At 46.1% G+C, this 16,933-nt stretch overlaps 1 protein-coding gene across 2 annotated transcripts in view; it reads left to right on the top strand.

Annotated features, from left to right (window-relative positions):
- Positions 1 to 11,904, top strand: part of LOC129869450 (gamma-aminobutyric acid receptor subunit alpha-5-like) — an 82,218-nt gene extending 70,314 nt beyond the window's left edge. The window contains exons 8-10 of one of the 2 annotated variants that reach the window (XM_055943879.1): positions 3,909 to 4,061; positions 5,099 to 5,307; positions 11,203 to 11,904. In XM_055943879.1, coding sequence (XP_055799854.1) covers positions 3,909 to 4,061; positions 5,099 to 5,307; positions 11,203 to 11,502 — 662 coding nt within the window. In that variant the 3' untranslated portion in view covers positions 11,503 to 11,904. The remainder of the gene's footprint in view (positions 1 to 3,908; positions 4,062 to 5,098; positions 5,308 to 11,202) is intronic. The other variant, XM_055943878.1, reaches the window with a different exon arrangement.
- Positions 11,905 to 16,933: the final 5,029 nt, after the last annotated feature.

The raw sequence follows: 16,933 nt of genomic DNA, 5'->3' as shown, positions 1-16,933 counted from the left end.
CCTCAGCGGTGTCTCTCCTTAACCCTAATTACCCATTAGTCCTCAGCGGTGTCCCTCCTTAACCCTAATTACCCCTTAGTCCTCAGCGGTGTCTCTCCTTAACCCTAATTACCCCTTAGTCCTCAGCGGTGTCTCTCCTTAGCCCTAATTACTCCTTAGTCCTCAGCGGTGTCTCTCCTTAACCCTAATTACCCATTAGTCCTCAGCGGTGTCCCTCCTTAACCCTAATTACCCCTTAGTCCTCAGCGGTGTCTCTCCTTAACCCTAATTACCCCTTAGTCCTCAGCGGTGTCTCTCCTTAACCCTAATTACTCCTTAGTCCTCAGCGGTGTCCCTCCTTAACCCTAATTACCCCTTAGTCCTCAGCGGTGTCTCTCCTTAACCCTAATTACCCCTTAGTCCTCAGCGGTGTCCCTCCTTAGCCCTAATTACCCATTAGTCCTCAGCGGTGTCCCTCCTTAACCCTAATTACCCATTAGTCCTCAGCGGTGTCTCTCCTTAACCCTAATTACCCATTAGTCCTCAGTGGTGTCCCTCCTTAACCCTAATTACCCATTAGACCTCAGCGGTGTCTCTCCTTAACCCTAATTACTCCTTAGTCCTCAGCGGTGTCCCTCCTTAACCCTAATTACCCCTTAGCCCTCAGCGGTGCCTCTCCTTAACCCTAATTATCCCTTAGCCCTCAGCGGTGTCCCTCCTTAACCCTAATTACTCCTTAGTCCTCAGCGGTGTCTCTCCTTAACCCTAACTCCTTAGTCACTCTGAGCGGGGTCCTCTCTGGGCAGGTATCCTCTCAGTTCTCCTGAGTGGGGTCTAACCTAGTCCTGGGCTGGCCGTCTCTCTTCAAGAGCAGGGCTGCTGAGCACCGGTCATAGAGACCTGGTCAGGAGATACACTACATGACCAAATGTATGTGGACACCTGCTTGTCGAACATCAAACACGCTCGTAGTCACAGCTGACCTCTGGGTCACTTCATCTGGAATACTGCTGCTTTTGGTGAACCAAGATTATTTTTGTTGTTGTCGGAAACAGCCCTAGTAACAAAAATGCAGGAAATGAGCTTTAAAAATTCTGAGGGAGTATCCCCTGCCAGGTTCTGCACTCCTCCCCCCCTCCCATTGTTCATCTCTTCCACATTTCATTTCAAATGGTTCTTCTCCCTTTGAGTTTTGTTGGAACTTGTCTCCCAGTGTGTAGTTTCTGCTCCTGTATTAACGTCACTTCCTACACATTCAACTTTGTCCACAGACAATCCTTTACTCATTTTAGCCTGCGTTTTAAACTTGGTCTACCTCTGTTAGATATTTCAGGCAGAATTATTGTACAAAAATTATATCGGCCTTGGCTTTTAAAAGTGTCTCTATAATTCTCCATCCTATTTCTGCTCAACTTTGAAAGCCACGTATATTATACTTCAGAATGTTAATTTGGCGTGGCATTGTCAATAAGAGTCATACTGTGTAGGGCTAGGTTTCACGTCTTCTCTTTCTGCATTGCCTGGTTCTAACCAAGCCCAGCCCTGCATACCTTTAGATGGTGAGGAGTGACAGGTTGAAGGGGTGGGGGGTGGTGGGGGGGGGGATCTCTCACTGTCATTGTTCTGGCTCATTCTGGGTCCACGTTAGAGGTACATTCACTTATGTTAAACTTTGCTCCTCAGGGGGAAAAACAGAGTTGCTGGTGTACTCACGATCAAAAGCCCCTTTCGTGTCGTCTTCTTCTTCAATCTCCTTGATGCTGGATAACTGACTGGTCTCTCTCTAGGATGACTTATTTTCGGACTTCTGCTGCTTGTGTTCCTGTTCTGCTGGTTCCTGTCTGGAAGCTTCCTGTTTCCTCTTGGCTGGGGGGGGGGGGGGGGGGGGGGTCTGCCTTCTATACATTGGAGTCTGGGCAGTCGAAGACGGAGTGGCCGTTTATTTAACACATTTGCTGGTGTTGATACATTCTCTGGCCTTGTGGCCAATGGGGTTCACAGCGCCAGCACTTGATGGTTGTCAAGGTTACAGATGAAGCAGCGTAGGAAACCACTGTTGGGGCCCTCTCGCTTTCCTCACCCTCTCTCTCTCTCGTCTCTCTCTCTCTCTCTCTCTCTCTCTCTCTCTCTCTCTCTCGTCTCTCGTCTCTCTCTCTCTCTCTCTCTCTCTCTGCCTCTCTCTCTCTCTCTTTCTCTTTCTCTCTCTCTCCCTCCGCCTCTCTCTCTCCCTCTCTCCCCCCCCCTCTCTCTCTCTCTCTCTCTCTCTCTCTCCTCTCTCTCTCCCTCTCTATCTTCCTCTCTCGCTCTCTCTCTCACTCTCTCCCTCTCTCTCTCTCTCTCCCTCTCTCTCCCTCTCTCGCTCTTCTTCTCTATCTCTCTCCCTCTCTCTCCCTCTCTCACTCTCCTTCTCTCTCTCTCTCTCTCGCTCCCTCTCTCGTTCTCCCTCTCTCTCTCTCTCTCTCCCTCTCTCCCTCTCTCTCTCCCCCATCTCTCTCTCCCTCTCTCTCTCTCTTCTCTTTTAACATTACCTCATGCTGTCACTATCATTGATGATTTCATGTCACTTTTTTCTCTCAGTAATCTCTCTTTACAATCAGTACGCATGTTTACTTAATGACCTGCTCTTCTATCATGGTCAAACCGTGTCAATAACATGTTGGAAATCCCTGTTTCAGTGTATACTGTATACCTGTGTGGTTTTGGGTGCCAATGTAAAGGAGTTAGCTCCGTAACCTCATTCCCCAACTCATTATTTCCAATTGATACCTTTTCTATAGCGTACTTGGATAAGACATTGTCAGGCGAGTGGTCATGTGTGTTTCCGAGGTTGAGGACCCCTGGTTTGAGCCCAGTAAGGGACAGGGAATCGGGAAGGAGGCACTTAAGCACCAGGTCCCACTCACGAAAACGTTTCTAACTTAAAGGATCTTTTCCTGGTTAAATAAAAATGCTTTTACTAATAACTTTCTCCATTCTCCCTCCATAATCCCTCCATTCTCCTTCCCTTCTCCCTCTCCCTCTCTCCATTCTCTCTCCATTCTCCCTCCATTCTCTCTCCATTCTCCCTCCATAATTCATCCATTCTCCCTCCATTCTCTCTCCATTCTCCCTCCATTCTCCCTCCATTCTCCCTCCATTCTCCCTCCATTCTCCCTCCATTCTCTCTCCATTCTCTCTCCATTCTCTCTCCATTCTCCCTCCATTCTCCCTCCATTCTCTCTCCATTCTCTCTCCATTCTCACTCCATTCTCCCTCCATTCTCTCTCCATTCTCTCTCCATTCTCCCTTCATTCTCCCTCCATTCTCTTATATTCTCCCTCCATTCACCCTCCATTCTCCCTCCATTCTCCCTCCATTCTCTCTCTCCATTCTCTCTCCATTCTCTCTCCATTCTCCCTCCATTCTTCTTCCATTCTCCTTCCATTCTCTCCTCATTCTCCCTCCATTCTCTCCTCATTCTCTCTCCATTCTTTCCTCATTCTCCCTCTATTCTCTTCTCATTCTCCCTCCATTCTCTCTCCATTCTCTCTCCATTCTCCCTCTCCCGCTGTAATCTCTCCATTCTCCTTCCATTTTCCCTCCATGCTTTCTCATTGTTGTCCATTCTCCCGCTCCCTCTCCCTCCATTCTCACCTCATTCTCTCTCCGTAATCTCTCCATTCTCCCTCCATTCTCCCTCCATTCTCTCTCCATTCGCTCTCCATTCGCTTTCCGTAATATCTCTGTTCTCTCTCCATTCTCCCTCCATTCTCCCTACATTCTCCCTCCATTCTCCCTCTCCCTCCATTCTCTCTCCATTCTCTTTCCATTCTCCCTCTCCCTTCATTCTCCCCCAAATCTCCCTACATTCTCTCTCCCTCTCCCTCCATTCTCCCCCCAATCTCCCTACATTCTCCCTCCCTGTGTCCGTCTGTCTGTTGCCCCTGCAGGTCAGTACACAGTGATGATGTGTCACTTCTATCTGAAGAGGAAGATTGGCTATTTCGTCATCCAGACCTACATGCCCTGCTTCATGACCGTCATCCTCTCCCAGGTGTCCTTCTGGCTCAACCGCGAGTCTGTCCCCGCCAGGACTGTCTTCGGTCAGTAGTGTGACAACATAATTATATTGCATCTCTATGAGTCTGTCCCCGCCAGGACTGTCTTCGGTCAGTAGTGTGACAGTTTTCTGAAGGCAAAAACGAAATGATATTCCCGTGAGCACCACAATGCATTTTCCACAATGCATTTTCACCCAGTTCTCTACTGAGGTTTTCTAGCATACAGTTTTGATCTACTGCACTAGTTATGTTGGTATGTTGTACTTCCATCAATGTGTTGGCAAGTTGCTTGTGATTCAAACCTTCCCCAAACAGCCTAATTCATACTCTTAGTGGAGGTGCTCCGACACTAATGTGAGTTGTACCACATACAAGGTTTTTTAATTGCATTCTTCCCACCCCACACTAAGACATTACCCCATTCCACTACCTTTTCAATCTTGTTTTTATCATATGAAGGAAAGCTTTGCTTTTATACTGACAGTACTATCAGGCTTGATTGAGTGAGCTGTTTTGTATTGTGGTAATGTGGTACCTGTTTGTATTTCCTTTAATCCCGTTATTTTAATAATACATGTTCGGGCTGTATCACAACCGGCCGTGATTGGGAGTCTCATAGGGCGGCGCACAATTGGCCCGGCGTCGTCCGGGTTTGGCCGGTGTTGGCCGTCATTGTAAATAAGAATTTGTTCTTAACTGACTTGCCTAGTTAAATAAAGGTTAAATTAAAATAAAATTAAAATAATAATAATTTAAAAAATACATTTTATTTTTTTAATACATTTTTTAAATTGAATTGTTTTCATTTTTCATAACATCTTTTTTGGTCAGTAGCTGCCCAACATTTCTGTTTCTATTTGTCTGTTTCTTCCTGTTTCTCTCTCTATTTGTCTGTTTCTTCCTGTTTCTCTCTGTTTTTCTAAGTGTCTCCATCTCTCTGCGTTGCATACGCCACCTTGGGCCAGAGAGTTACGGAAACAATGGGAAAAGATCTCCTCGCGGACAGAGAAAATGCTTGAAACCAGCCTTGGTTTCTTCTTCTCTGCATTATGTTTCTCCTTCATCATCTCTCTTCATAGGTGTGACCACCGTGCTGACCATGACCACTCTTAGCATCAGTGCCCGTAACTCTCTGCCCAAGGTGGCGTATGCCACAGCCATGGACTGGTTCATAGCAGTCTGTTATGCCTTCGTCTTCTCTGCTCTCATCGAGTTCGCTACCGTCAACTACTTCACCAAGAGGAGCTGGGCCTGGGACGGGAAGAAAGCCATGGAGGACACACGCAAGGTGTGTGTGTTGTGTGTGTGTGTGTGTGTGTGTGTTGTGGGTGTGTTTATGTGTGTGTTGTGGGTGTGTTTATGTGTGTGTTGTGGGTGTGTTTATGTGTGTGTGTTGTGGGTGTGTTGGATGTGTTTATGTGTGTGTGTGTGTGTGTGTGTGTGTGTGTGTGTGTGTGTGTGTGTGTGTGTGTGTGTGTGTGTGTGTGTGTGTGTGTGTGTGTGTGTGTGTGTGTGTGTGTGTGTATTGTGGGTGTGTTGGGTGTGTTTGTCTGTGACTGTGCGTGTGTGCATGCGCGCGTGCGTGATTGTGTGTATGACTCAATAGGTACACAGCTCTACCTGCCAGTCTCCAGGCTCTGCCAGTCTCCAGGCTCTGCCAGGGTCCAGGCTTTGCCAGGGTAAAGGCTCTGCCAGTCTCCAGGCTCTGCCAGGGTCCAGGCTCTGCCAGGGTCCAGGCTCTGCCAGTCTCCAGGCTCTGCCAGGGTCCAGGCTCTGCCAGTCTCCAGGCTCTGCCAGGGTCCAGGCTTTACCAGGGTCCAGGCTCTGCCAGGGTCCAGGCTCTGCCAGTCTCCAGGCTCTGCCAGGGTAAAGGCTCTGCCAGTCTCCAGGCTCTGCCAGGGTCCAGGCTCTGCCAGGGTCCAGGCTCTGCCAGTCTCCAGGGTCTGCCAGGGTCCAGGCTCTGCCAGTCTCCAGGCTCTGCCAGGGTCCAGGCTTTACCAGGGTCCAGGCTCTGCCAGGGTCCAGGCTTTACCAGGGTCCAGGCTCTGCCAGTGTCCAGGCTCTGCCAGTGTCCAGGTTCTGCCAGTCTTCAGGCTCTGCCAGTCTCCATGCTCTGCCAGTCTCCATGCTCTGCCAGTCTCCAGGCTCTGCCAGGGTCCAGGCTTTACCAGGGTCCAGGCTCTGCCAGTGTCCAGGCTCTGCCAGTGTCCAGGTTCTGCCAGTCTTCAGGCTCTGCCAGTCTCCAGGCTCTGCCAGGGTCCAGGCTTTGCCAGGGTCCAGGCTCTGCCAGTCTCCAGGCTTTACCACGGTCCAGGCTCTGCCAGTCTCCAGGCTCTGCCAGGGTCCAGGCTTTGCCAAGGTCCAGGCTTTACCAGGGTCCAGGCTCTGCCAGTCTCCATGCTCTGCCAGTCTCCAGGCTCTGCCAGTCTCCATGCTCTGCCAGTCTCCAGGCTCTGCAGTCTCCAGGCTCTGCAGGGTCCAGGCCCTGCCAGGGTCCAGGCTCTGCCAATCTCTAGGCTTTGCCAGTCTTCAGGCTCTGCCAGTCTCCATGCTCTGCCAGTCTCCAGGCTTTACCAGGGTACAGGCTTTACCAGGGTCCAGGCTTTACCAGGGTCCAGGCTCTGCCAGGGTCCAGGCTCTGCTAGTCTCCAGGCTCTGCCAGGGTCCAGGCTTTGCCAGGGTCCAGGCTCTGCCAGTCTCCAGGCTTTACCAGGGTACAGGCTTTACTAGGGTCCAGGCTTTACCAGGGTCCAGGCTCTGCCAGGGTCCAGGCTCTGCCAGTCTCCAGGCTCTGCCAGGGTCCAGGCTCTGCCAGGGTCCAGGCTCTGCCAAAATCCATGCTCTGCCAGTCTCCAGGCCCTGCCAGGGTTCAGGCTCTGCCAGGGTTCAGGCTCTGCCAGGGTCCAGGCTCTGCCAGTCTCCAGGCTCTGCTAGGGTCCAGGCTTTGCCAGTCTCCAGGCTCTGCCAAGGTCCAGGCTCTGCCAGGGTCCAGGCTCTGCCAGGGTCCAGGCTCTGCCAGGGTCCAGGCTCTGCCAGTCTCCAGGCTCTGCTAGGGTCCAGGCTCTGCCAGTCTCCAGGCTCTGCCAGTCTCCAGGCTCTGCCAGTCTCCAGGCTCTGCAAGGGTCCCGGCTCTGCCAGGTTCCAGGCTCTGCCAGTCTCCAGGCTCTGCCAGTCTCCAGTCTCTGCCAGTCTCCAGGCTCTGCCAATCTCCAGGCTCTGCCAGTCTCCAGGCTCTGCCAGGGTCCAGGCTCTGCCAGTCTCCAGGCTCTGCTAGGGTCCAGGCTCTGCCAGTCTCCAGGCTCTGCCAGTCTCCAGGCTCTGCCAGTCTCCATGCTCTGCCAGTCTCCAGGCTCTGCAAGGGTCCCGGCTCTGCCTGGTTCCAGGCTCTGCCAGTCTCCAGGCTCTGCCAGTCTCCAGGCTCTGCAGGGTCCAGTCTCTGCCAGTCTCCAGGCTCTGCCATTCTCCAGGCTCTGCCAGTCTCCAGGCTCTGCAGGGTCCAGGCTCTGCCAGTCTCCAGGCTCTGCAAGTCTCCAGGCTCTGCCAGTCTCCAGGCTCTGCCAGTCTCCAGGCTCTGCCAGTCTCCAGGCTCTGCCAGTGTTCAGGCTCTGCTAGTCTCCAGGCTCTGCCAGTGTCCAGGCTCTGCCAGGGTCCAGACTCTGCTAGGGTCCAGGCTCTGCCAGTCTCCAGGCTCTACCAAGGTCCAGACTCTGCTAGGGTCCAGGATCTGCCAGTCTCCAGGCTCTGCCAGGGTCCAGGCTCTGCCAGTCTCCAGGCTCTGCAAGTCTCCAGGCTCTGCCAGTCTCCAGGCTCTGCCAGTCTCCAGGCTCTGCCAGTCTCCAGGCTCTGCCAGTGTTCAGGCTCTGCTAGTCTCCAGGCTCTGCCAGTGTCCAGGCTCTGCCAGGGTCCAGACTCTGCTAGGGTCCAGGCTCTGCCAGTCTCCAGGCTCTACCAAGGTCCAGACTCTTCTAGGGTCCAGGATCTGCCAGTCTCCAGGCTCTGCCAGGGTCCAGGCTCTGGCAGACATAAGATACACAAACACACACAGTCTAGGACTAGGTTATTGGTTGGAACTTAATACAATGACAACAGGTCCCTAGCGGACCAACACAATAGGACACGTGTTACACAAGATGGAGATTTAAAGAGAGAGAGGAAGGCAACACTTGAATACATTTAGAAACTACGCTTAGTTTAGCCCTAACACCTTGCCCCAAACTGCCACTCTTATAGTTAAGAAGTATTATAATGCATGTATTTACGTGTTGAAGGTCTTCGTTGAGTATCTCTGTTGGGTATCTTCAGGTGTAAGTCTCTGATTGTCCACAAGATGTCGCGATGTCGTTTCTCTTAGTTGTCTGTTTCCTTGCACTCGTTCCCCAGCGTGGGAATGGAAGCTGTATAGATAACTGATGATTCACCTTGTTAGATACTCCAACATAGCCTTAATTGTTCAGAGGTTTCATGTGTCTTCAACCGTGTGTTGCGTTTGGGGGTAGTGACTACTCGTGGACCTCAGCTGCAGCGCTTTGTCCTCTAGTCTGATATGTAAATTCTTAACTCACATGTTTTATACCCTAGGGTAGAAAGGGGGAGTTTCTGTCTTCATGACACGCTCTCTGGGTACCCTGGAGCGTAGCTAGTTACGAGGCAAGGTATCACCGTTTACTACGGTCTCATTAGACAACTAAAATCACAGGCTCATTGTCACAAGAAACATTCTCTTTGATCTGGATATTTTCTACACAACGTGAAGAATTTAACTTCTTATGGCTGCAGCCCGACGTCTGTACACTTTTGACAACAGCCAGCTCAAGTGGAGGGCGCGAAATTCAAAATATATATTTTTTTAAATATTTAACTTTCACACATTAACAAGTCCAAGACACCAGATGAAAGGTGCACATCTTGTGAATCAAGCCAACATGTCTGATTTTTTTATTTTTTTACAGGGAAGACACAAAATGTAAATCTATTAGCTAACCACGTTAGCAAAAGACACCAATATTCTTACTCCATCAGTTTATGACTCCATCAGTAGCTATCACAAATTCGGCCAAATAAAGATAAAAATAGCCACTAACCAAGAAACAACCTCATCAGATGACAGTCTGATAACATATTTATTGTATAGCATATGTTTTTTTTCGAAAAATGTGCATATTTCAGGTATAAATCATAGTTTACATTTCAGCTACAATCAGAAATTGCACCGAAAGCAGCCATAATATTTACAGACACCAACGTCAAATACCTAATTACTCATCATAAAACATTTCTGAAAAATACATAGTGTACAGCAATTGAAAGACAGGCATCTTGTGATTCTAGACAATATTTCCGATTTATTAAATGTTTTACAGCGCAAACAAAATGTAGCGTGCTATTAGCGTAGCCTCAATAGCCAGAAACACTTGGGCGCCCACGACCAGTTCACATGCACGACAGATATTAGAAATAGCATCATAAAATGTTTCTTACTTTTGGTGGTCTTCCGTCAGAATGTTGGACAAGGTGTCCTTTGTCCAGAACAGTCGTTGTTTTGATCTGGAACGGCAAATATCCCTCTTCAAATAGCATGGGCACTTGCCAAGTGGCACGGATCACTCCAACGTCAACAAAGTTAGAGAACGGAACACGGCAAAACTCCCGAAAAAATGTCAATAGTCTGATTAAACTATATTGAAAAAACATACGTTACGATGATATGGTCAAATGTATCAAATAAAATCTAAGACGGAGATGTTAGTCGTTCATAACGACAGCTAAACAGAAGGCATATCCATGTCCTCTTTCGCGCGCTCCAGAAACAGGATATGGACGGTCACGTCAAACAAAGACCTTTTATTCCACCTCAGACCAAGATAGACACAAAATTTCTTCTCTCACCGCATCTTGACAACCAGGGGAAGGCGTATGGAGTGTATGTAGACTCTTACGTATCACGCCCATGTATAGGCATGCAGTTGAACAGAGCATCGATTTCTGACATTCCACTTCCTGGTCAGGAAAAGTGCTGCAGAAGGAGTTCTGTTTCACTCAGAGAAATAATTCAAACGGTTTTAGAAACTAGAGAGTGTTTTCTATCCAATAGTAATAATAATATGCATATTGTACAAGCAAGACTTGAGTACGAGGCCGTTTGAAATGGGCACATTTTATCTGGCTACTCAATACGCCCCCTGCAGCCATAACAGGTTAAAGAAATCATATGTACATTATAACGTCCTCATTTAACTTTTAATAACATCATAAAATAGACATTACATTTTCATATTCCATCCATCATTATGCCCATCATTTGGCTGATCAAATCTATTGTCCTAAAGTCCATTTAATGCATGTTACAGTTCTACGGTAGACTCTCCATACGGCACACACAAACATTCCAATCCCTAACACTAAAGGAAAAAAGGATTAGTCTGCTGCCTTAAAATATACGATGGGCGTGAGGTGTCATAACCCCCCTCCGTACCTCTCCCACTCTGCGGGACGTAGAGATATCTCTGTAGAGCTGATCCTCGCAGGCCAGTCATGACACTATTGATCCCTTTACTAGGTGGTAGAGATATCTCTGTTAGAGCTGATCCTCGCAGGCCAGTCATGACACTATTGATCCCTTTACTAGGTGGTAGAGATATCTCTGTTAGAGCTGATCCTCACAGGCCAGCCATGACACTATTGATCCCTTTACTAGGTGGTAGAGATATCTCTGTTAGAGCTGATCCTCACAGGCCAGTCATGACACTATTGATCCCTTTACTAGGTGGTAGAGATATCTCTGTTAGAGCTGATCCTCACAGGCCAGTCATGACACTATTGATCCCTTTACTAGGAGGTAGAGATATCTCTGTAAAGCTGATCCTCGCAGGCCAGTCATGACACTATTGATACCTTTACTAGTTACGCTGTACTACTGTTGATACTATTAATGCCCTGCTGTTGTTTACAGCCAATCATCTTTTAATAAATTGATTCCCATGTTTTCACTGAAGCCCCAACGTCAGTCTAGAATGCCTATTTTTTTTTTCTTTACTACTGTTACTATAGTCTTTAGCTTACAACTAAAGTTGTATTCAGTGCCAAGATGTTTCCTCATTTTAGTTGAATCCAATGTTATTAATGTGAATTTAGAATGAAATAGTGAAACAATGTTTTTCCTTTTTGTTGTTCTTCTCCTGACCAGAAAAACCCTATGACTCTGTCCAAGAAGCCTAACAACACCTGTTCAGCCGGGGTCAACTACACTCCCAACCTGACAAAGGACAACGCCGTCTCCACCATCTCCAACAGCGCAGACGTTCAGCTGAAACTGGCTGAGGTCAAGACCCCCGACCCCAAAAAGACTTACAACAGCGTCAGCAAGATCGACAAGATGTCCCGTATAGTGTTTCCTGTTCTGTTTGGGACATTCAACCTGGTTTACTGGGCTACGTACCTCAACAGGGAACCAGTGATCAAAGGAGCTGTGAACCCTTATACCTAGAAGGAGAAGGCCAGGGAAGTGGTCTTTGAGGTCCCCTGTTACCTATGGAGTGCATTACGTTTGATCAGAGCACACAAGGTTAGGGTTTAGAGTTAAGGATAAGGTTAAGGTTTAGAGTTAAGGTTAGGGTTAGGGTTTGAGTTAGGGATAAAGTTAGGGTTAAGGTTAGGGTTAAGAGTTAAGGTTAGGGTTAGGGTTAGGGGCTCTGGTTACAAGTAGGGCATTTTATTATATATAGGGAATAGGGTGCCATTTGTGGCATTGAGGCTCCTGTCTCACCTCACCCGCCCCACTACACTATACCACTAAACTATATCACTACACTATACCACTATACTATACCACTATACCACTATACTATACCACTATACCACTACACCATACCACTACACTATAACACTACACAATACCACTACACTATACCACTACACTATACCACTACACTATACCACTACACTATACCACTACACTATACCACTACACTATACAACTACACTACACCACTATACCACTACACTATACCACTATACTATACCACTACACTATACCACTACACTATACCACTATACCACTACACTATACACTATACCACTACACTATACCACTACACTACACCACTATACAACTACACTATACCACTACACTATACCACTACACTATACCACTACACTATACCACTACACTATACCACTATACCACTACACTATACCACTATACCACTACACAATACCACTATACCACTACACTATACCACTATACTATACCACTACACGATACCACTACACTATACCACTACACTATACCACTATACTATACCACTACACGATACCACTACACTATACCACTATACTATACCACTACACCACTACACTATACCACTATACTATACCACTATACTATACCACTACACTATACCACTACACTATACTAATACACTATACCACGATACCACTACACTATACCACTATACTATACCACTACACTATACCACTACACTACACCACTACACTATACCACTACACTATACCAGTATGCTATACCACTACACTATACCACTATACCACTACACTATACCACTATACTATACCACTACACTATACCACTACACTATACCACTATACTATACCACTACACTATACCACTACACTATACCACTACACTATACCACTACACTATACCACTATACTATACCACTACACTATACCACTACACTACACCACTACACTATACCACTATACTATACCACTACACTATACCACTACACTATACCACTATACCACTACACTATACCACTATACTATACCACTACACGATGCCACTACACTATACCACTATACCACTATACTATACCACTACACCACTACACTATACCACTATACTATACCACTATACTATACCACTACACTATACCACTACACTATACTAATACACTATACCACGATACCACTACACTATACCACTACACTATACCACTACACTATACCACTACACTATACCACTACACTACACCACTACACTATACCACTACACTATACCACTACACTATACCACTACACTATACCACTACACTATACCACTACACTATACCACTACACTATACCAGTATGCTATACCACTACACTATACCACTATACCACTACACTATACCACTACACTATACCACTATACCACTACACTATACCACTATACTATACCACTGCACTATACCACTATACTATACCACTACACTATACCACTATACTATACCACTACACTACACCACTACACTATACACTATACCACTACACTATACCACTACACTATACCACTACACTACACCACTACACCACTACACTATACCACTACACTATACCACTACACCACTACACTATACCACTACACTATACCACTACACTATACCACTACACCACTACACTATACCACTACACTACACCACTATACAACTACACTATACCACTACACTATACCACTACACTATACCACTACACTATACCACTACACTATACCACTACACTATACCACTACACTATACCACTACACTATACCACTATACTATACCACTACACGATACCACTACACTATACCACTATACTATACCACTACACTATACCACTACACTATACCACTACACTATACCACTATACCACTACACGATACCACTACACTATACCACTATACTATACCACTACACCACTACACTATACCACTATACTATACCACTATACTATACCGCTACACTATACCACTACACTATACTAATACACTATACCACGATACCACTACACTATACCACTATACTATACCTCTACACTATACCACTACACTACACCACTACACTATACCACTACACTATACCACTACACTATACCACTACACTATACCAGTATGCTATACCACTACACTATACCACTATACCACTACACTATACCACTATACCACTACACTATACCACTATACTATACCACTGCACTATACCACTACACTATACCACTATACTATACCACTACACTATACCACTACACTATACCACTATACCACTACACTATACCACTACACTATACCACTGCACTATACCACTACACTATACCACTACACTATACCACTACACTATACCACTACACTATACCACTATACCACTACACTATACCAGAACACTATACCACTACACTATACCACTACACTATACCACTATACTATACCACTACACTATACCACTATACTATACCACTACACTATACCACTACACTATACCACTACACTATACCACTACACTATAACACTATACTACAGTATATCACAAAAGTGAGTACACCCCTCACATTTCTGTAAATATTTGAGTATATCTTTTCATGCGACAACACTGAAGAAATGACACTTTGCTACAATGTAAAGTAGTGAGTGTACAGCTTGTTTAACAGTGTAAATTTGCTGTCCCCTCAAAATAACTCAACACACAGCCATTAAGGTCTAAACCGCTGGCAACAAAAGTGAGTACACCCCTAAGTGAAAATGTCCAAATTGGGCCCAAAGTGTCAATATTTTGTGTGGCCACCATCATTTTCCAGCACTGCCTTAACAGTCTTGGGCATGGAGCTCACCAGAGCTTCACAGGTTGCCACTGGAGTCCTCTTCCATTCCTCCATGATGACATCATGGAGCTGGTGGATGTTAGAGACCTTGCACTCCTCCACCTTCCGTTTAAGGATGCCCCACAGATGCTCAATAGGGGTTAGGTCTGGAGACATGCTTGGCCAGTCCATCACCTTTAACCTCAGCTTCTTTAGCAAGGCAGTGGTCGTCTTGGAGGTGTGTTTGGGGTCGTTATCATGTTGGAATACTGCCCTGCGGCCCAGTCTCCGAAGGGAGGGGATCATGCTCTGCTTCAGTATGTCACAGTACATGTTGGCATTCATGGTTCCCTCAATGAACTGTAGCTCCCCAGTGCCGGCAGCACTCATGCAGCCCCAGACCATGACACTCCCACCACCATGCTTGACTGTAGGCAAGACACAATTGTCTTTGTACTCCTCACCTGGTTGCTGCCACACACGCTTGACACCATCTGAACCAAATAAGTTTATCTTGGTCTCATAAGACCACAGGACATGGTTCCAGTAATCCATGTCCTTAGTCTGCTTGTCTTCAGCAAACTGTTTGTGGGCTTTCTTGTGCATCATCTTTAGAAGAGGCTTCCTTCTGGGACGATAGCCATGCAGACCAATTTGATGCAGTGTAAGGCGTATGGTCTGAGCACTGACAGGCTGACCCCCCACCCCTTCAACCTCTGCAGCAATGCTGGCAGCACTCATACGTCTAATTCCCAAAGACAACCTCTGGATATGACGCTGAGCACGTGCACTCAACTTCTTTGGTCGACCATGGCGAGGTCTGTTCTGAGTGGAACCTGTCCAGTTCAACCGCTGTATGGTCTTGGCCACTGTGCTGCAGCTCAGTTTCAGGGTCTTGGCAATCTTCATATAGCCCAGGACATCTTTATGTAGAGCAACAATTCTTTTTTTCAGATCTTTAGAGAGTTCTTTGCCATGAGGTGCCATGTTGATCTTCCAGTGACCAGTCAGTATGAGGGAGTGTGAGAGCAATGACACCACATTTAACACACCTGCTCCACATTCACACCTGAGACCTTGTAACACTAACCAGTCACATGACACCGGGGAGGAAAAATGGCTAATTGGGCCCAATTTGGACATTTTCACTTAGGGGTGTACTCACTTTTGTTGCCAGCGGTTTAGACATTAATGGCTGTGTGTTGAGTTATTTTGAGGGGACAGCAAATGTACACTGTTATACAAGCTGTACACTCACTACTTTACATTGTAGCAAAGTGTCATTTCATCAGTGTTATCACATGAAAAGATATACTCAAATATTTACAAAAATGTGAGGGGTGTACTCACTTTTGTGATATACTGTATACCACTACACTATACCACTATACTATACCACTACACTATACCACTATACTATACCACTACACTATACCACTATACCACTACACTATACCACTATACTATACCACTACACTATACCACTACACTATACCACTATACTATACCACTACACTATACCACTACACTATACCACTATACTATACCACTACACTATACCACTAAACTATACCACTACACTATACCACTACACCATAACACTATACTATACCACTACACTATACCACTATACTATACCACTACACTATACCACTATACCACTACACTATACCACTATACTATACCACTACACTATACCACTATACTATACCACTACACTATACCACTATACTATACCACTATACCACTATACCACTATACCACTACACTATACCACTACACTATACCACTACACTATACCACTACACTATACCACTATACTATACCACTACACTATACCACTACACTACACCACTATACCACTATACCACTATACTATACCACTACACTATACCACTACACTACACCACTACACTACACCACTACACTATACCACTATACTATACCACTATACCACTATACCACTACACTATGCCACTACACTATACCACTACACTATACCACTATACTATACCACAATACAACTACACTATACCACTATACAACTATACCACTACACTATACCACTATACTATACCACTACACTATACCACTATACCACTACACCACTATACAATACCACTACACTATACCACTATACTATACCACTATACCACGATACCACTACACTATACCACTACACTATACCACTACACTACACCACTACACTATACCACTACACTATACCACTACACTATACCACTACACTATACCAGAACACTATACCACTACACTATACCACTACACTATAACACTACACTATACCACTACACTATACCACAATACAACTACACTATATCACTATACCACTACACTATACCACA

This window comes from Salvelinus fontinalis, chromosome 14 (assembly GCF_029448725.1).
Source record: "Salvelinus fontinalis isolate EN_2023a chromosome 14, ASM2944872v1, whole genome shotgun sequence".
Classification (NCBI taxonomy): domain Eukaryota; kingdom Metazoa; phylum Chordata; class Actinopteri; order Salmoniformes; family Salmonidae; genus Salvelinus; species Salvelinus fontinalis.
This window is presented reverse-complemented; position numbering and strand designations above follow the sequence as displayed.